The following is a 22,034-nucleotide window of genomic DNA, read 5'->3' as shown; positions in this document are numbered from 1 at the left end:
TATTTTCACTCGAGTCAGTTCAATCATAAGCAGCTAAATATCGATTTCGATCAGCTGGCAGCCAGATTATCTTTAGTTAGGATTATTCAAATAGAATCATATATTTTATATATTTTGTTATGATAAAGCTTTGGTAGAGAGTTTGCTTTGTTGAACCAGGGGTGTTGAACCATAGAGAAATAAAACAAAGTAACTTCAGCGGGTTTAACATGATGTATTACATACACAAATATAACATAATTAAAAATAAAATCTAACGTTTTCGACACGTACGTGTGTCCTCATCAGGAATTACATATCTGCACTATACATAAAATGAAAAGTGTAAGGTAAATTTGACTTTGCACTATAACTGTAACTGTATACTAACGACACTCCAGACTGAAAAGCACAAACTGAACGAGTGACACAGGAATGATTACAAGTAAATTTGTCAAATGCCTGTAGTTTACATCTCATGTGATCTGTTTTCTACCGTATAATTTACTTGTAATCGTTCCTGTGTCACTCGTTCAGTTTGTGCTTTTCAGTCTGGAGTGTCGTTAGTATACAGTTACAGTTATAGTGCAAAGTCAAATTTACCTTACAATTTTCATTTTATGTACATTGCAGATATGTAATTCCTGATGAGGACACACGTACGTGTCGAAAACGTTAAAGTTTATTTTTGATTATGTTATATTTGTGTATGTAATACATCATGTTAAACCCGCTGAAGTTACTTTGTTTTATTTCTCTATATTTTGTTATATAATCATATATTTCATTTTCTTGACTTTGCAAAGAAGTCACGTAGTGACAGCAGTCCACTACAAATGACAGTGACTTCTCTTCTGAATTAATTAAAGCTATTGTCTGCTGTACACAGGGCCTCCGAGAGAAGTCAGCACTGGTTGGGAAACAATACGAAAAATGGGCCCCATAATATTTTTTAGCAAATATTGCGTTGCATGTTCGTGTTAAGCTGAAATTAGCCTACTTTTCTCAACATGAAAAGAACTTCGTTCAATGTAAAAATCATGTAATACTTAATCATGTAATAAAAATCATGTAATACTTAATCACTGGATTACACTTGCAGCAAAAATGCCATTGAAGCTAACTATTTTGTCTAGAAAGCTTTGTAAACACACAATAGGCCTACAAGCAACGAAAATAGTTCAACCAAGCATTTAATTCAGGAGTGTCCAAACTTTTTCCCACGCGAACCAGATTTGATAATAAAGTGTTCGCGGCCAACAGCCACAATAATTTTTCTGAAAACTGCAAGTTGAATTTATAAGATTTTTGTGTGTCTGCAGGCCAAAAATAACACATTGTACAACAACAGGCGCGGCCATACAAAAACGTCTCGTTGGCCGGAGTTGGCCCGCGGGCCGGACTTTGGACATCCCTAATTTAATTCAACCCTTTCTGGACTTTTTGCAATGCAAAGTTACGGATCACAGTATCAAATAATAAAATTTTGCGACATCTGAAATGATGCCCAACATGTATAATTAGGCTTTTCAATCGGTTTTGAGTCACTCATAGGCCTACTGGAGCGCAAACAATTCTTTACTAATTTCAGTAATAGCTAAAACCACGTTCTCAAAGCGCAACCGTTGGAGGTAGCTACTGGAACACAGAAAAAATCATAACAAAACTATTTGGAAAAACCTTTCGAAAGTTGCAATCAATGATTTCTTGTGTAGAGATTATGGGGTGGTTCGTTCTGGTTTGCAGCTGAAGTTTGCTGTGTGGCTTTCTGTCAAAAGTAGGCTACCAACTCATCCAAAATGTCTTGAAAAATGTCCTTGTTGTAGCTTACAAATGGTTTAAATTTGTCCCACATGCCCGCAACTGCACAACAGACATACGATGAAATTTTCATGGAACTTCAAACTCATCGACGATATGTTTGAGTTTGTTGATACATTTGTCAATTCCAACAACCATCGAATGCTTTGCAATGCACGGTAGAATACATTTCCTTCGAATGATTCAGCTAGTTAAGTGGAGTTATAAAAGCGTTCTGTCCTTTTTAAATTTCCTGTCAATTCCTGTCAATGTTAAATTTATGTCCTAAAACCGTTTTCTTTTAAATTTATAATTGCCACTGCATATTTAGCTTGCGAGTAGTAGCCTACCCTTCTCAGCTTTCTCTTACTTAGATTACATCTTCTTTCAATTTCATTAAATTCATCAGTGAATCTTGTTTAGGACCGTAATCCACATAATGCAAAGCAGTCACAAATTTAAAACTGCTAGTTGTAGGCTACTTTAGCATTGACTCAGCTTCCGATCAAGCTCTTGTTGGTCTTCAATTGCAAAAGGGTAATGTAAAGCATTGGGTTTGACTGCACCACGCCTTGATTACCCTCTCAAAGTAAATTTTCTTTGCAAGAGGACAGCTTCTTTAGATTTTTCAGAATTTTTCCTCTGACTGGGCTATAACTTTAAAGATGCCACTAGCTTACAGATATAATCAATTACTTCAAAACGAAAAGACATTTGAACAACGCTGTCTACAGGCAACATAATGAAATCCAACTAGATTTAAGCAACAACATCCATAAACAAAAAACTCAAATAAAGAAAAAACTCACTACCTTCAAAATCACATCATGAGAAGCATGACCAACAAAAGGCTATACTTGACCACACGAAAACAGAAGGTCTTTTAACTATGACAAAATTACATCCAATTGCAGCAATAAGTTAATAAAATCAAAAGTTTTAAAACTGTTCGGCCACACTAAAAGATCACAATTCGGAATCAGCAAAGTTTGCACAGAAGGCAAAGTAGAAGGAAAAAGAAAACGTGGCAGACAACCAAAACGATGGCAAGACAACATTCAATCATGGACCGGACTCAACTTGACGACACTGGGCGAATTGGCTCAAAATAAGCAAATAACTCATGTTGATGCGCAATCTGCTGCAGGCGGAGATGATGACTGATGATGATGATGATGATTCATAAACAAAAAAATATACAAGATTTACTTTCTTTAATCGTGCTTGGACTGATACCTTTAACTTTCCCAGATAACTTATGTTGCATACAACATCCTACGCCTAGCCAACCCAGATTTTGAAGTTAAGGTTCAGTTGTCAAGCAAAAATAGTTCCCGCTTAGCTAAAACAGCACCAGTTTTCAAGTTGACACTATCAATACAATCGAAACCGTTCAGTGATACAGAAATCATTTCAGCTTCAGATTTTACGTCTTGAAGCTGTTCAACATCGCCTACCTTAACACGAAAATGATTTGTTCTTGATGAGAAGCATCGAGAGTGACATTTACAAGGATTGAGAAATACTTGGAACTACGCACTTCATTTAAGAATTTGTTGATTATTTAGTTGGTACATTTTTACTTTAGTACTAAAATTGGGCCCCCTCAAAAGTGCAAAAGCAAAAAACTACTCGTTTTTCCTTTACAATGTTTTGCTAGGGGGGAAACTGGCCCGACTTCCCCCCCCCTCTCGGAGCCACTGGCTGTACATATAAGAAAATAGTGCATTTATTCATGTGCAGATTTTTGGGTTGGCGTGCTGGGTTGGCATGTAATTTTGGTGATTATACTTTGTCTACGACTTCGAGCAAATAGCAAAAGAGGTATTCCTTTCAGTAGGATGTACAGTAACTCCAACAGACAACATGATGCTGATGTGCTGTCACCGCAGGTATTTAAATGATTCAAAAAAAAAAAGGTTGTTGAAATCCATTTGCTGATGGTAAGAATGAAAAAGAAATACAAGAAAAACAAAACTACGACAAATTTTGCAAAAATTGATATCAAGTTTTGTTTTAAAATTTCAAATATTGAATGTTTTTACAGAGGCTAATGTATATGATTTCGATTTGGTTGTTTTAGTTGATATTATGGGTTTTATTCACCTACATACTAAAACTAGTATCTGTAGCCTATTGAAAATAGTGTTGTTAATAAAATGATCCTATTGTTCATAACAGAACAACAGATATGATGACATTGCTCCACCTCCTTATGAGGCCGTAACGTCTTACGCTTCAGACCTGAACCAAAGAGATGTGGAAGGTGCTCAGACGGTAGAGGCAATAATCATGAATGGATGAAAAGCTTTATTAAATTATGATAGGTCTATGGTCTAAAGACTCTAAAGTGATTCAAATGTAACTTAGGTTGCGATGCAACTATTTGAAATTTCTGTGATATGCTCATGCTGAAATGTTGCTGTTCCTGAAAGGTCACATTTTCTAGCGAGCCAATTAATGAAAATTATAAGCTACTGTAACCTATTTGTGCATATTACTTTTTGTTTCTAACTTGCTTTTTTTTCGCCGTCATTTTTGCGTTTCATCAGCAAAAAAGTAGAACAAGAACTCTGCAAATAGCATTACAGTAGGTTATCAGGAAAGCTGATATTTTAGTTTTAAACATTGTTTAAACAAGGATACTTTTTGTCACAGGCCACAAAAAACAGGCTATTTCATTTTTGTATTGCTTAACCTTTAGCTTTCGCCGAAAAATCACATAAAAATAAAATCCTGTTGAAATTATAAGAAAATTAAAAGTGCAAAAAAGAGGACATCTGAACATTTTTCAGTGTCGTCAAAGGATAGCTCATTTTTATGAGAAAAGAGGTCATGTGGCAGCCGTAGAATCAAGCTTATTATTTAAAATGACACGAATAACTACGTTTTTTGCACAGAAGAGGCTTTTAGGTGGTGAAGAATTTGCAATAACGAATTAAAAAGTAGTAAAATCTATCAAAGTGCTTGAAACCAGCATTACTGCTCTGCAATCCACTATTTCACCACCCTTGCAAGAAATGTAAAGAGTAACTATTTATTCAACTTTTCTGTTTTTGGTTTAAATGACACTAACCTGCTTCATAAAGCCAACTCTATCCTGCAATATTTACACATCATTCCTGGTACTGTTACGCGTAATTGTGGACATTGAACATTTGTAGTCTACTTCATACATTGTGAAGAAATTCCATGCATGTTGTGTCGCAGTAGGTTATCAGTTTTTGATTTATTGCTCAACGACACCAGATGTAGCCTAACATTATGTTTAGGATATTATCAAGAACCCAGACAACAGAATCCGCCATTTTTTACATTGATTCAATGTCTGCAGACATTGAATCAATGTAAAAATGACTGATTTTGCTGTCTGGGTTCTTGATAATATCCTAAACATAATGTTACATCTGGTGTCGTTAGAAGACATTTCTAACGTCACGCATAAAATAAGCGTATTGTATAATAAAATCTTAATACCACCACCTGCGATCATTATTTTTGCTTTGTGCTCTGTTGCGTTTATGTAAAAAATATACTTTGTTGTAAACTTGCATGGACTTCTCCAAACAACTGACCACGAGGTGTGGAGGAAGATTTCGCTCTTGACAGACAGACAGACAGATCACATCCTCAACACGAGGATTTATTTCTGGCCTGTATTGACAAAATTGGTTGATGACGATAATGATGACCATTTAGATAAATTAACTTGCTTTATCTTTGCATTAATATCATATGGGCTACTGTAGGTAGACTTGTTATCTTGTTGAGCTTTTACAGATTATATATACCAGTAATTTCAATAAAATCACACGTAAAGTCAACTTAATCAATATTTTAATGCAGGTTGTGGATATTCAAAGGCTCTAAAACATTCAAAGGACTTCACAAAGTTTTTCTCGTTAAGTAATCCAGGGTTATAAAACAATCCATCCCAATCCCCAGTAATCTGACAACAAATATTGTAATACAATATGATGATTATATAAATAGGCTATATACAAATGTACTGTAATATACTTGGGAGAGTAGCGCACTGGATAAAGCGCTCACTTTCCAAGCATACGATCTTCGTTTGACTCCCACTAAAGCTGATTGTTTAAAACACTTTTTATCTCAACTAAGGATTGTAGATCATGGGGATGCGAAGCTACATCTACTTTTGACTAAGCGAAATTAGCTTATCCACAACACTAGAAGGATTACATTATTTTCTGACTTTTTACTGGATTATACTGTATAAGATGAGTAAAGTTAGTTTTGCAGTAGCCTAACTTAAGGTTTTAGTTAAAAGCGAGCCAGTAGCAAAGCGTAAAAACACGTCAAATTGGCGACTGACCTGTCAAATTGGCAACTGTTTAAATGTTGCCGGAACAGCGGTGTTGTGAATCCAATAACGTACTGTCCCTACCTCTACCCAGAATGTAATAAATTGGGAGAGCATTGTTGCTGAAAAATAGGCGGCCGAGAGAAAGAAACTGGTCAGTTCATTTATGTTAGTGCGAAAGCATACGAAGGCTCGTTGGCTATTTTTTGTTGAAATAACGAATGACGTAGCATTAAACAACATTTAAACAACATTTCTTGTTTGCTTTAGTTAATGTGTAACAGTAGCCTACCTTGATTTTACGTAATCTCAGCTCAGGGATATCTAAAGAAGGGGATGCGAAGGCTCGCAGCGATTGCCTTATTCTCACGACACTGCCAGGGCGGTAGTTTGTAGCGCGTTAAACATGCGTTTTGTTTTTAACTTGCAAAAAGTTTTGTTGTGCAGCTGGTACAGTCAGCTACAGAAGACAGTTAGCAAATGTTACTTAAAGCGTATAAAGAATAGGCCTACTTGTTTAAAGACAGTTGAAAAGTTACCAGTAAGCTGTTTATTTTTTAACAAAGTCTTTGCCGTTGACGAGATGTAAAGCAAGTACATGGCGAGTTAAATTAACAAGTAACCATTGGCATGCAGTGAATATCCAGGCCTGATGTTTATAGCGCAACGCAGGTTATCATAACAAGATTTATTAAACTACTATCGGTGTCAATTGTCATTTTTACGATAAACAGAGATTATTTACGATGAACAAAAGCCCTTCTATTGTCAGACGTAATAAAAGCTTTGTACAACCCTGCCTCAGCTAAGCATTTGTCAGGTGACAAGATAAAGTAAAACATTTGCAGGGGCGTTGACAGGGTGGTCTAGGTGGTACTTTTGGACCCGGGCCCGGAATATTTAAGGGGCCCGGGTTTGAAAAATTCTCCGCGACTTCAAACATTATCAAGATCTTGATATAATCACATCTAAAGGAATTGCCATCAGAGGTTAAAACAGCCATATCAGCCTTCAGATGGTAAAGTACCGAGCCCCCTCTGGGTACCGGGCCCACTTCAGCTTTCTGGTGGTAAAATAGCTACTCAGCCACCAAACAGTAAAATCAGAATCTAGTTTAGTATAGTGATTTCCCTAACCACAAATATTACCTGAAACACGAATTTCAAAATAAACAGGTTAATATTTGTTCAAACTCAAAAACTGAAATGGCACAGGTAAGAAGATTGCTATTCCTATTTCTGAACTAAAAATTAAATCAAAACCTCTTTTCAGATAGCAGCAATCTGCAAATGTTAGAACAAGGCCCATAAACACCTTTCCCAAATCAAAATGGGCAGCTCATATTAGATTTATGGGTTACATATGGACAGCCCATATTAGATTTATGGGTTACATATGGGCAACCCATATTAGATTTATGGGTTACATATGGGCAGCCCATATTAGATTAATGGGTTACGTATGGGCAGCCCATATTAGATTATTGGGTTGCATATAGGCAGCCCATATTAGATTTATGGGTTACATATGGGCAGCCCATATCAGATTTATGAGCCAGTACGGGCAGCCCACATTATTACGTGGGTTGAATGTGAGCAACCCACATGAAACCCATATAAATGAATATGGGCAGCCCGTACTGGCTCAATGTGATGTCTGCGGACACAACGTGTATGGGCCCCGTATGGGCAGCTGACATGGGGCCCGTACATCAGACCATATAGGTCCCCATGTGGGGCCCATGTGCTTGCTGGCTGGGCACTACCTTTGCTGTAAATTCTCTTCTGGTCAGCCTCGAATGACCAGTGAAACATCAATGGAATCGGGAAGGAATACTTGTAGATAAAGATAGTAAGTTTTACGGTTCAAGAAATTTTAAAATTGCACAAGATTTGTTAAATGACCATGCTTAAACGACATCAATAAACGTTTGTACACAATCTTTATATTCATAACATTGTCGATGAAGAAGGCCCGAAAATAAATTGGTAGCGGGCCCGAGAAATCCTGTCAACGGCCCTGAACATTTGTTTTGTGCAATGGATAATAAGACAGTTTACTATAGCTTAAGTTGTTGAATAGTTTGTAGTGTATAAACAAAATAAAAGGCAGCACATAAAATTATGTGAAGTTCGACTAACAGTTAGAGTTTTGCAATCAGTTTGCAATACTTCAGTTAAATAGCGATGTCTAACAACAACTATTACAGAAGGCACTCATAAACTACAGTAGCCTATCGGATCCGAATTGTTGGGTTGGATTATTGGATTCTGATAAAAATCTTCTTTTTTTTTGTGAACCTTCCTCGCCACTCCAGCGGTCGAGCGGTTCTGCCTTTATCATCCTTGGGCAGTGGCGGCAACTTGGTCTAGAATGTTTTGGCAGGAGTCGAGCAGCCACTAAATAGATTTGTTACGCAGTTGACGCATACCACGCACACTATTTTTTGCATGGTAAATGGCGCAGTTGCAGATGGTGTGGTCTGCGGTTTGTTCCTCCTTGCCACACTCAAAGATCGCGGATAGAGCCATTCCCTATTTGTGCATGTTGGAGCGAAATAGTCCGACGCCAGTACGCAGGCGGTTGAGCCGCAGCCAGGCTCTTGGGAAAAGCATTCTGGTTGGATGGGGATGGTGTCGGAGATGAAACTTTGTAGTCTTGGGGAGTTCTTCTTTTACTCTAAGCTCCATTGGTGGTCTACCCAGGTAGCCACACTGGTCTTCAGCAGTTTTCACCAAGAGTTGTGCGGCCTGTACAAATAAGTGTCTTAATTTCAGTCGTCAGGGTTGCTCGTATACAGACTCGTAAAGACTTGAGTGGAGCAAGTGGTTGGGGTTCATAGCGCGGTGAGAAAGAGACAGGATGGCTTCTTCGCGACAAAACTCAGCTGGTTGAATGCCAGCAAGGAAAGGGAGATTGTCCGATGGTGTATGTCGCAGGCATCCAGTCACGATACGCAAGAGGTCATTTATGGTAGTGTCAATTTGATAGCAGTGGGCACTGGGACTCCAAACAGGTGCACCGTATTCTGCTGGAGCGTAAACTAGCGCAATGGTGGCAATGCGCAGGGTGTCAATACCAGCTCCCCAACCTGAGCCGACCATGCGCCTTAGCAAAGCTGCGCGTGTTGAGATTTTTTTGTTGACGGTGTTGACGGTAAGTGGGCAATCTGTCCAGGACTAGGCTGCTCCTAGATATTTAGGGTTTAGGAAGAAAAAGAGGCCTTGGTGCCATACGATGTCGTAGGCGGCGTAGACCTGGCTGGTCTTGGTTGAGCAAAGGGCAGCAGTGAACTCATTCAATGTGAATTCACCAGAGATTCTTTCCTCGTCTGGTGTAGGAGTTATCCAGAGATCAGATGTTTTCCTCTTTACAAGTTTGGAGAGCTTGCAGTCGCCTGTTCTATCGGTCCCGTTTTTCACTAGTTGTGATCCGATGCTATTGCCAGTAACGGACATTGGCGAAAAGAGCGTGCTGAACGGCCTGTAAGCTTTTGACAGTACTCCATGCTATTCGGCTAGAGTGTGTGAAGTCGATAGTATTGACAGTGTCTTTCCATCACTCTAGCCTCCGTGAATCCATCCGATCGAGCAGTCTTGTTGCAGCTGAAATTGAGGCAGCACCTGGTGTGGCACGAAAATTGGAGCAGTATAAAGTTTCGCACTCTGAATTCCAGCACGGTGTGCAGTTCTTTCAGCGGCCGCGAGGGATAGTAGCTTGTTCTGCTTCAGATTTAATGGCACGGCAGAAGTATTTATAAGCCTCACCTATGTTGGCGGTAGAAGGTGATTATAGGTCCACCGCGATTTGGCAGAACTACCATCTCATAAAATATTGAATTATTATTATAAAGAGTAGAGCATTTAACAGCTGACTTCGGTACAGCGAATTAAGTTAAACAGTCAAATCGTCAGCACGTAGTTGAATCGGTTTCTTTGTTGACTAAGTGCTCAGTTGATCAAGCCAAATTATATGAAATATTGTTTATGTGTGTAGCTATTTTAAAGCGTTTATGATTACTTTACTAACAGCAAGTCATTTGAATAATATTTTATTAGAACTGAGTCCAGAAAGTTATTTGAAATTGAAGTTGAAAACCCAAGTTTTTATTGTTCTTGTCTGCTCACATTTGATAAGTTTTTAAGGTTTTCAAATTTGTGTTTTGAAACATAGAAACTTTTCGCAATCGGTCTTGGAAACATATGACAATTGCAAAACTGATTTTTTTTTAATTTGACAATTTGAACGTTAGTTTAGCTGAAAGGATCAAGTAAGCTAGCTTCTGTTTCATCGTATTTTAGCATATTCCACAAAACAGATTTAATAAAGCTTGTAGACCATAGTTAAACTTAACACTCATCAAGACCTTTCTTACAAAACTCACCATTATGGAATCTTTATCCAAAGTTTTACTGATGCTGTTTTTGTTCTACATTCCAAATGCTTTCGTAAGTAAAATAATTATTGAAACTATCCATGGGTTAAACCAATTTTGTATTTTAAGTTTTCAATCTGAAAACTTCCTCAACTCAATAAAGCTACCAAACAGAAATATAACTTTTTAGTAATATTACGTCTGGCAGTAGTTCTCAAACTTTTTGTTTCCACGTCTTTGGAAAAGATTTTTGAACTTGCAAGGCACCAAGCGATAGAAACTTTAGTAATTGTTCATTTGTGTCTCCAGTCAAACCAACAAGGATAAAGATTTTCTTAACGCAGAAACTCATAAAATTTCTTTGTCTTAATTACTAAAGTCTGCTTGTCGCAAAATAGCAAACGTCTACTTCACTGATTTTGAACTTAGGTAGAGCCTATTTACTTCCGCTAACAACTAAGCTAAAAGATGAAGAACGAACAAAACTTTGATGCAAAATTGATTGTTAATTTTCAGTGCAATATCATAACAGCTCAACATTACACGATATAGCACGCATAGCGATCATATTTAACAAAGGAAAATAATAAATGCACAAAAGACAATACTGACATAAATACGTTTCAAAATTGGTTAGTAGGCCTAACAATGTTTTTAAAAAGACCAACTTCATTAGTGACGTATTTTTAAAATTTACTTGCTATTTCATTAACTTGAATTTAAGCTTTTAAAACAGAACAGTTTCAACCCCTGATACTTCATAATCCAAAAAATAGTCAAATTAATTTTATAAAAAAAATTCTAATAATAATAAAAATGTTTACTGTACTTTTAAAATGATTGGTGAAGCATGTGGCTCCCTCTCCCCCGTGCCTCTTAGACTAGTGGTTCTTAACCGGGGTCAGGGCTCGCCCCCTAAGTAGGCTGTATGCAGACGGAGCTTTTGTTGTGCTTACTTTGCAATTTGGCTTCGATATACGCAAAGAAGCATAAAACCCATTAATGCAAGTAGCCTATTTATTACATCATTTATAGCAAAGCTTGTCATCTAAATCTTTTCTTCTAGAAAACCGATAAAGAGTAACCTAAACTTAGTTATCAAAGTGCTCAACTTTACCAAAGGTGTGGGGAGTTATAAAGCTAGAGCTCTGCATTCGTTTTTTCTGTCGTCTATGCAAGTGTAAGGACATGAAATCTGATTGTAATAGCTTACTTGGCTTTTTGCACGAATGTTTGATGATTGTCCAAAGAAACATGCTGATTGAAATTTTGATATCCAAGCTCTCCACCGGAAGAGTCACATTGAACGAGGAAATCCATTGAGCTTCAATAACTTGGATGCTGCACTTGCAGATGCTAACTTTGAGCGGACAAAGCAAGCAACAACATAGAGGAAAGCTTGGAAATCCGATTTGTTTTGAAGTTCAACCCCACTGCTAAGTGGGTTAAGACTTCAAAGAACTGAAACTCTAAAGTCTAAATTATCTTTCTATATACCGGTACTCACATAATTTCTCACTCTCAACTCAGGATATTTACGTATTAACTGTGCTCAAATCCACATATCTATACGTATTGGACGCTTAATCTTCTACTGCAGTTGCTGTTAAGACCGCAAGTACAGACTGAGAGTGCTACGTGGCGCAATTTCAGGGGTTAAACCTCACATTAAAGATCTAGTTACTAAGAAGCAATTTCAAGTACGGTGTCTTACTAACATGAACGTAATCAATACATGCACAAAACAAAATTGATTTTAGGGTTACATTTGTTTAAAATTGGGAGGGGGTACAAAATATGTAAGTATTGCTAAAAGGGAGCATGTCTAAGAAAAGGTTAAGAACCATTGCGTTAGACGCTACGCTATTGGCCTTTGTGGCAGAGTTAAGCCTAGGTTTACAATTTACAAAAGCTTTGACACGTGAAACTAGAACTACTAAGTGTTGTTAAAATGTTATTGCTATAATTAAAAAAAAAACGATTGACTTTCGCTATAAATTTAAAACAAAATTAAAAATTTTGTCAATTATGCGAGTTTAAGACTAAAACGTTTAGAAAATTTGCAAACATCTTGTTTTGTTTCAAACGCAAAATTTAGCGCCCTAATTTTTTTTTGAATTCAGCCGAAAACCTCGGTGGAATAAAATACAAAATATGTAGGCTTATACTATCTTTTTTACTCGAAATGAAAATGTTTATAAATATGAAAGCTGGATTATTCTCATGTGTTTACGAATAATATTAACATAAAATATTTTATGTTTCTCGGCAGCCGATTTGTAGCAAGAATTGACAGCGATAGACACGTGTTTCGCCCATGAGGCTGGGCTCATCAGTATCGCACCGTATTCTGCCACAAATTTATTCGACCACCGCTTTACCAGTCAGTTTAACTCTTATCTTTGTGGAAACAAAGAAAGAGCCAAAACCAGCAGGCGCCAGGGCAGAGGACATTGTGAAGAAAGGGGCGTTCTTCCCGGCTATCAGCACAAGGCTGAGCACTCACTAGTACAGCGAGCAACTGCGATTCGCCAACCATAACGGTGTAGCTTCCACGCTAGCCATTCAGACTTTCCAATCAACTCGGCTGCCGAGAAACATATTGTTGATTGGAAAGTCTGAATGGCTAGCGTGGAAGCTACACCGTTATGGTTGGCGAATCGCAGTTGCTCGCTGTACTAGTGAGTGCTCAGCCTTGTGCTGATAGCCGGGAAGAACGCCCCTTTCTTCACAATAAAATATTTTACTTGGCACCATTTTTGTATCGCCAGTAGATAAATGACATCCTTAATGTAACATTCTTGTTTTGATTTTTTCTAGGCATATCAAGAGTGTCCATCGCAGTTTAGAAACATTACTCGGGTATGCGAAGGTAAGCAGTTATGCTAAGGCAAAGCTATAGGCCTGCATAAGCTATATATCGGTATGTCGATCTAGTTTTTTTTTTTTTTATCCCGGTCCTACACGTTTGAAGAGCTATATCGAAAAATGAGACTATAGCTAGTACTGCAAAAGATCAAAAAGTCGTGGCGACAAATCAAAACACCTTAAGATTGGAAACGTAACAAAAATGCAAAAATTCATTTCAGATTGGCTAGAAAAGACAAAGTAGAAAGTGAACTCAGGGTAAAAATGTTATTAAGAAAAATACGATACCAGGAAAAATATAGAATAGTGGGATGAAACTTTGGAGATTGCATCAAGTTGATCGGGGAATCGTGTTTATCAATGTGTTAAAAGCAACGCGAGGTTGATCCAAGCGGACAAGAGCAGCATATCAAGACAAGGCAATGTGTGATATTCCAAAGTATTAAAAAATGAATATACAGATCCAGTGTTGTTAAAAAAAAAATACGTAATTCATAGATGTTATATGAGTCCCTTCACAATATGCAATAAACACTTAATTCTTTCACTTATTTTATTTTTTCTATTGATGATTGTATTCTTCATTGGGCTGCAGCTTGATGATGAAACGACAATTGTTTATACATAAATTGATAATGGAACAATAGATTTAACATATTATGACGTCACACAATTACTGGTAGATTGTGAAGTTTGCTGTCTTGTGCACTCGGATACTTAGTGTTAAGCTTCTGCTGTTGGGGAATTGAGTTTCTGATCGCTGGAGTTTTTTCTGTGATGTAGCTCCTCCACGAATGAGTCCGGTGTTCCAAGCTTCCAGGCACGGAGGGAATCTTCGATTGAAAGAAAGACCACTTTTCTAGCCACCTTTGCTGCCCCACGAGCAAGAACACCCAAGGCCTTCAGAGTCTGAGAGCTCAACGGAGCATAGCTCTCGAGGGAGCCTACGAAAAACGGACGTGACAGGACGTCCCTGCAAGGGCGCTTCCTGTCTTCCTTTATGTTTACACATAACTCGCCGGACTTGTGTTTCCTGTCGGCGGCTTTTCGAAGGGAATCCGCGCCGTAGTTAAACGGGAAAGCGACGTCACGTACAACCGAGATACCATAGGAGGTTGCAGGCCAATGTTATGGCGCAGATCAGCACAGCCCGCTTCCCGGTGTTGTGGAAGCGTACTATTTATGGTAAGCGAGGGTGACCATTCGGAAGGTACATGCTTCAGGATTTCGCTCAATAATGACTTGTGTCGTTCCAAGACAACAAGCATCACGGTAGGACAGTGGTTCAATATATGGAGGAGAGTTTCTTCTACTTTCCCACACGCAGATCATATGGCAGGTTTATATAAGGGGCACAGCTTGGTTTAGATTTCAAGGGCAGTAGGTTTAGGCGAGCTTTGTAGGCTAATGCACGGTTCGCGTGGTCCAGGAGCTCGGGCGCCGAGCCTAAGAATTTCAAAATCCGGATATGCAGAGTGGGCATTGACCGTCTTGCCTTGGTCAGGTTTGGATTTCCACTGTGTCTTCCACCACAAGTCATTGTGTTGGTGAAGGGTCTGCACCACTTTTTTTCTTAAGGAAGTGGTGATTTTGGAGTTCCACACGGTCAACTCGAAACCGCCATCCGGGCGGGAAGACCAACGTACACTTAGACGACGGGTGAATTCCGGGACGCGACCCACAAGCTTTCGCCTGTTGGGCACGGTCGAGAACGGGCACTTTCAGGAGGGGGTTCCTTATTCAAGTAGCTGGCCAAGTGGCTATAGACGTGGGATCTGAAGTGCCAAGCCTCAGACTGGCATGACACCTGAGCTTGAAGATCGCCGATCACTTGCAGCAGGGGCTGCCATGAACGCGACAGCACCTGCTGCAAGTGATCAGGAACTGAGCACGCGAACGACGAAACGCTCACAAGTGTCTCTGGTAAGCTCGCACATCTCGGTAATGTCGAGATGCTCTCCTGCAAGAAGTAAAAAGACAGAGTAAGGGGTAGAAATTGGGGAGTGTGAGGCAAATGGGGCATACGAACGAGTCTATTCGCCCTCAAAAAGAGTGGAGCTGACTCGTGGCATGCGATTGGTAAGCCACTGTGTGGTGAGGTATCACGGATCGGACAGTCGTTGCCATGACAAAGCAACGAGTTCGTGAAAACAACAGAGTCTACCGGTGAGGCTTCGCCATCTGGGTTGTGAGACTGGGTGCCCACTCACAGCAATCTGCTTCCTCGGGCTGGTTAATTTGAGATAATCGTTTTTATTTCAGTTTTAAAAGTTTGTCGCTGAAATGGTTTTTGAAGACTTAGCCTACTTAAAATAAATCAACAGCATTTATGATTTTACAAGTAGGCTATTATTGGCATTAAATGTATTTTACAGACAGTTATCGCACTGTTGGATTCTGCTGTGACTATCATCCAGAAGAAAACCATTATCATGATTGCTGTTTCTACACTCCAGTTTGGGGGCTTTGGTGTAAGTCACTTTGTATGGCCTGATATTAAATACATTGACATCTTTATACTTGTTAAAGTCAGATTGAAAACACAATTGAGCGACTACTAAACCATGCATTTGTGATTGGGTAACTAAAATTGACGCTTAAAAAATTGTTTTAGATGTTTGATAATTCAAGAAGTACCTTCTCAAACAAGAATTATAAAACTGGAAATAAACAATGCTTTCTCTTGCATAATAAATCTTCCTGTTTTTAGATTTCTGGTGTGGCCTTGTTGTTTTTCTATTACTCATATGTGGATGTGTTGGAGCTTGCTACAAAACGAAGAAATCAAGTACCACAAAAAGAACCTCTCCCCAGAGCTCCAATGAAACCGAACTTGGCACTGTAAATGATGGAGCAAGTTTTGATAATCAGGTAAAATATTCAAAAATTAGTTAGCTTGTCATGTGAACGCCAATGCATTTTGTTGCAATATATTCGGCTACGTGGCTTAGTGATGACAACGCTTACGGTACCTTAATTGTAAAAGGACTTGATTTCAACGCCTATTGAAAAAGCATCGACTTTCGGCTATTTTAGCAAGTCACTTCATGAGAATCTAGACCAGTGGTTCCCAACCTTTTTGTTGTCACGGACCCCTTTAGACAAATTATTAATTCTGCGGACCCCTACCTAAATTTGGTCTGAAACTCAATTAACATAGCCTACTATTGACTATTGCAAAGAAATTTATTTTCACACGAGTCAGTTCAATCACAGTAGGCTACTATTGACTATTGTAATAATTATGCTACTCAACTAGTCTACTGTACGGTGTCATATTGCATTGCCGCTGTGACTCCTGCGGCAGGTATCAGATTAAACAGTTGCTCAAATAAGAAAATGAATGGATTGTTCAAGAAATGTCAGCAGTATTTGAATATTAAGGTGACCCTAAGTGCCATGCCGAAATTTTTTCAACATAAGCAATTTTAATGAGATGGTTGTTGTTGCCTTTCTTGAACTAAACGACTGAACTGCGGTTGAGTTTTTGACAATGCAACACGCATGTCATCTTCAACGTCCACTGTCCAGGCCATTTCGATGTTGTTTTTATTGTAACAAGAGCTGAGAATCCTGCCTCGCAAAGGTTAAGTGAGAATTATTAAAATAAAGTTCAACCAGCCTCATGTTTAAAAAGAATATATATTTCGCTACATAATGAGCATCTTCAGTTCTGCAAACAAACAAACAAATTACTGCAATAACTGCTGCATAAAGGGAAAACTATGCTGTAAGCCTCAATTGTTGCAATATTGCCTCAATATTGCCTCAATAATATTATTAATGTATTATTAATGTAAATTAATGTATGTATTATTAATGTATTATTAATGTATTGCCTCAATATAAGCCTCAATATTGCAGTAATTTGTTTGTTTGTTTGCAGAACTGAAGATGCTCATTATGTAGCGAAATATATATTCTTTTTAAACATGAGGATGGTTGAACTTTATTTTAATAATTCTCAAACAAAATTTTCGATGTGATCAAGTCAACCGCTTCTTGCTGACGGCCTGCCAGAGTTAGGTCTCGGTGTCTCAGAAGACATTCACTTTATCAAAGGTTAAGTGGTTATGAATGGTAACAAAACAATAATCGCTTGCTTTGCCAAGAATGGGTAGGTTTGCAGTTGTGAGCACCAAAATTCTTCCACAGTTTTTGAATGAAACTCAATGCGTAATAACTCTTTTGATCTCAAATCAATTAGGTCATCTTTACTGAGGTCGTCATCGTTAATGCTGTTCAAGTCAAAAAGAAAAGGATTTCGAATCCATGTTTCAACTTCGTTCGGCAGGTGTTCTAAATTAAAATAACGTTGAAATGAGATTTGCAGTGTTTCAAGTGTGCGCAAAGCTTTCTTTCATAGAAATCAAAAGAGTAGCCTACATTCTGTTTGAGTTTCATCCATCAAGATAAGATCTTCTAAGATTGGAAAGTTAGCGTAATTACCTGCTTCCAAACTGCGTTTCCAAACCGGCAACTTGGCAAAAACGCTTTCAGTTTTTCAGCTGCATCAATTATTGTCACACCTAGTCCTTGAATGCCATGAGTAACATTGTTAATATGACCGAAAATATCGGCTAAGTAGGCCATGCCGTATAGAAAATGTTTACTCTAGAAAAATTTTTGAGAGGAGACTTTCTTTTGCTTTCAAAAGAGTTGATACCTCATTTTTTAGCTGCTGCAGTCGTTTTAAAACTTCTCTAGATAACCAACGTAGGCTACCTCAGAATGATACAAAAGTACTCCGTAATCTGACCCTACTTCTTGACAGAGCGCTTTAAAAGTACGGTGGTTTACAGCTCTGCTTTTGATGAAATTAACGACTTTCACGCAATTCGTCAGAATTTCTTTAAAACTTGCTAGTAAAGTTTTTGCTGCTAAGACGTACCTGTGCAAGAAGCAATGGGGAGCAAATCGCGAGGAGCTTCGTTTTTTTCTAAAGCAGCAAATCCGGATTTGTTCTCGAGCATAGCTGGTGCTCCATCCATGCATATAGAACAAAGTTTGTTTTTTTCTTCCAAATTTCATCAAGGTAATCACGGACCCCCAAATGCTTTCTCACGGACCCCCAAGGGGTCCGCAAACCCCAGGTTGGGAACCACTGATCTAGACTCTCTACACTCAATAGTCTAGATCCTCATGAAGTGCTGCTATTTAAAGCGTATGAAAAGAATTCTCCTAAAGTCCTTCTGGACTTTAGAAGGGCTTTACGAAGATCGGCTTTATTAACCATTTGACTTTTATTAACCATTTGACCAAACTAGACAAAAGCTGTCGTAAAATCAGACAATTTCCTAGCATCAGTAGCCACTAGCGTACGCAGGGGGGGCCATTGGGCCATGGCCCCCCCCCCTTAAAAATATTTTAGTAGTTAACGACGTAGATTAAGGCATTTAATATGTTTTGGATTGCACTGTCAAAGCAATTAACAATGTTGTTCTATAGACTAAGCCAATACGAAATACATGGCCCAATCCACCAACCCCACCCCTGGTATGCCAATGTAGCATAGTGTTCTGTAAGCCTATTATTGTGAGAAAAAAATGGATAAAGTCTAAACTAAAACCATACTGGGATATCATGAAGACGTCTGGGATATCAATGGCCAGTGGCGTGGCCAGGGGGGGGTTGGGAGTTACAACCCCCCTTTGGCACGCGTGTGACATCACGATATTAAAAATCATGCCTTCAGTCTCTTTATGCTTGGGAATGATGCTTTCAGTCTAAAAAAAACTTGCCTAATTTTAAACAAAACTGCATTAAAAGAGCGAGTTTTGCCAATACCAAACATTCAAACATCTCAGCCAGGAATTAGCAACAAGAAAACATAAAGACTTAGCTTTATTTCCGAAAAATGACGAAGAAAACATGATCTTATCCTTTTGCTATGCCACCTGACAGCACCATTTTACAGGAATATTCATACCCACATTTTTGTTGAAAATGCTCTCAGAATGCACCAAATTCAAAGTAATTTTCAAAATTTTCTGGGGGAAGCCCCCCAGACCCCCCGCCGCTGGGTGTCCTCTCAGGCAAAAACGCTGTCGGGCTTCGCCCGCCCTTGTCAAACCCCTCCCTTTACAAATTTATGGCTATACGCTACTGTCAATGGCCCCCCCCCCCTTCACAAAATCCTGCGTACGCCACTGTCAGTACCTTAAATATCCGATTGGGCAAACAGATAGCCTGCTTTGATGTTCTATCAGTTTAACAAGTAGAGAGTATAGAAGAGTATCACACAAAATTGATAAATTCAAGTGCATTATAGAACTTTAGCTACACACAATGGTAGCTTCGTCAGTGCATAACATTCTTATGCAAATAGAGTTTAACATTTAGTTTATTCTAGAAGTTTGAAATCTGAATGTTGTGGAAAATGCAACGTAAAACGAATAAAAACAACATTTCTTTAAAGGATTCTTTGAGAGAAAAATTGGGAAGTGGACCTCCATCATATGATGAACTGACAGCTCAAGGAATAAGTGCTCAGTTTGTAGAATATTCAACCTACGGGAACTCTGACAACACTCAGCCAAGATCAACCGAAATGCAGCCCTCGCAGTGCGTAACTTCTACAAACGAAACTGCGTCTTCTTGAGTTTTGAAGTTACCTTAGAATTTCTCTCAATTAATTAAAACAATCGGATTTATAATAAATATAGATATATCATCAAAACTGTTCTTGACTATGTGTTGGCTAACTTTTGCAAATATACAAAGATCACAATTGAAAAGATAAAGACAACCTTTTCTGCGTAACTCTTGCAGTCAGGTGTTGCAGTTCAAGCTCTTGCAGTTCTAGCTATTTATTTAAGATAACAAGAATACTTATGGTCTCTTGCACTTACTCTAATAGATCAAATTTATCAAAGTGCTTGAATCCCACATTAGCCAACTGCTCAGCTATTTACTATTTCACCACTCTTGCAAAAAATGTAAAAAAAAGAACAATTTATTCAACTTTTTCTGTTTTTGATTTAAACGACACTAACCTGCTTCAGAAAACCATGCTGGCAGGTGAATGGCTCAACTCTATCCTGCAACATTTACTTAAACTTCTTTCCTGGTGGGCTACGTTTAATTGTCGTAAATTCAGCATTTAAAGCCCACTTTGTACATTGTGAAGAAATTATATTACACATCACTAGATTATTGGTTTTTGATTTATCGTTCATGGACACCACATGCAACATTATGTTTACGATATTATCAAAAATATTTCTAAAATCACGTGTTAAAAAATCAAGGTATAATAAGCTTATTATAAGCTATAATAAAATCTGAATATCACAATTTGCGATCATTATTCTTGATTTGTGCTCTGTTGCGTTTATGTTAAAAATATATTTTCTTGTAAACTTACTATTTTGATTAATTAATTTGTCGCTGTTTTTATAACTTACTTTGTCTTTGCATTTATATCATATAGGCGTCTGTAGGCCTATTATTTTGTATTGCATTCTCAGTTTACAAACAACCTACCGGTAATTTAAATAAAATCATATGTAAAGTCAACTTAATGATTATTTTTGGTACAAGTTGTTGAAATTCAGACGTTAGGTTGCACAAGGCTCTCATACTCTGTATCACAGAAGTTTTCAAACTTTTTCTCATTAAGTAGGCAACCCCTGAGTTATAAAACAATCCATCCCAATTCTCAGTAAGTTGACAATAAATTTATGTAATGACTATGTAAACAGCCTACCTGCGGACGTAATATATCTGGGTGGGGTGGCGCACATGCAATCTTGGTTAGACTCCACGCTAAAGCTGATTGCTCAAAAACACCGTTCACCTGAACCAAGATGTGATAAATTGGGTGAGCATTGTCAATAAAAAATAGGCAGCCAATAGAAAAGAACTGGCCACCCTATATTCACGTTAGTGGCGAAACTTTATAATAGCCTAAAGAAAACTTTATCTTCTCATCACCCAACGCTTGGAATCAAGTATTGGGCAACTTTTACAGTTAATGCGTACTTCTTACGCGCACAGACAATATACAATCTAACCTAGTGACTACTCGGTCACAACACGCAGACAATTAGGACTGGTAACTTGCGCTGTCAAGTGCAACATACAAGGCCTTGTTCTCTAATAAGCTGTGTTAGGGTGTTACTGAAATAGCATCACATGAAAGCCCAATTGCCACCCAAATTCGCCTGAAAATCTAAACCTCTTAGATATTACAGTACTCAGGTAGAGAACCTTTGATGTATTACACAAGTAAAACATTGCGATTTAAGATGTGGCCTCCAAGTTACCTACGGTCTTTTTTTTTGCAATTTTAAGAGAAGGCTCAAGTCTGCAACTGAGAAAAGTTGGAACTGAGCAGAAAGTGTAAAGTAGGCTACTGTTTAATTACAAATTCATCATCACATCAAAGTTATTACAACAACATGTGTGGCTGCACACTGCACATGCTACCCTTTTATCTAAAAAAAGGCACAGAAAGCAAATTACAAAACGCTACACCTTGTTGAAGTGATACTGATGTGAGACTCTGAACTCAAATTGGTACAAAGATGAGTTTTAAAGCTGCAGTGACAAATAACATGAGATACCAAAAAAATGAACTTTTTGTCAGTAGGGCAACCGAGAAAGTGGAAATGAAACCGCCCTTGGATAAATCTTTCCCGACAGCTCAGTTGGTCAAACACATGGCCTTGGATACAAAGAAGC

General features: G+C 38.3%; 1 protein-coding gene and 1 long non-coding RNA gene across 2 annotated transcripts; both read left to right on the top strand.

Annotated features, from left to right (window-relative positions):
- Window positions 1-3,540: 3,540 nt before the first annotated feature.
- LOC145766102 (uncharacterized) lies at window positions 3,541-4,651 on the top strand. Its single transcript, XR_014288688.1, has 2 exons — window positions 3,541-3,671; window positions 3,961-4,651. It is a non-coding gene; the product is annotated as an uncharacterized LOC145766102 (long non-coding RNA).
- Window positions 4,652-10,395: 5,744 nt separating this feature from the next.
- On the top strand, window positions 10,396-20,867 carry LOC145767373 (uncharacterized). Its single transcript, XM_082579182.1, has 5 exons — window positions 10,396-10,554; window positions 13,302-13,353; window positions 15,725-15,820; window positions 16,060-16,220; window positions 19,768-20,867. Exons 1-5 carry the CDS (start codon window positions 10,495-10,497, stop codon window positions 19,948-19,950), a joined length of 552 nt encoding a protein of 183 aa, XP_082435308.1. The 5' UTR covers window positions 10,396-10,494; the 3' UTR covers window positions 19,951-20,867.
- Window positions 20,868-22,034: the final 1,167 nt, after the last annotated feature.

The sequence above is a fragment of the Aplidium turbinatum genome, chromosome 3 (assembly GCF_918807975.1).
Source record: "Aplidium turbinatum chromosome 3, kaAplTurb1.1, whole genome shotgun sequence".
Classification (NCBI taxonomy): domain Eukaryota; kingdom Metazoa; phylum Chordata; class Ascidiacea; order Aplousobranchia; family Polyclinidae; genus Aplidium; species Aplidium turbinatum.
The sequence above is the reverse complement of the archived record's forward strand: the minus strand, read 5'-3'. Positions and strand labels throughout refer to the sequence as shown.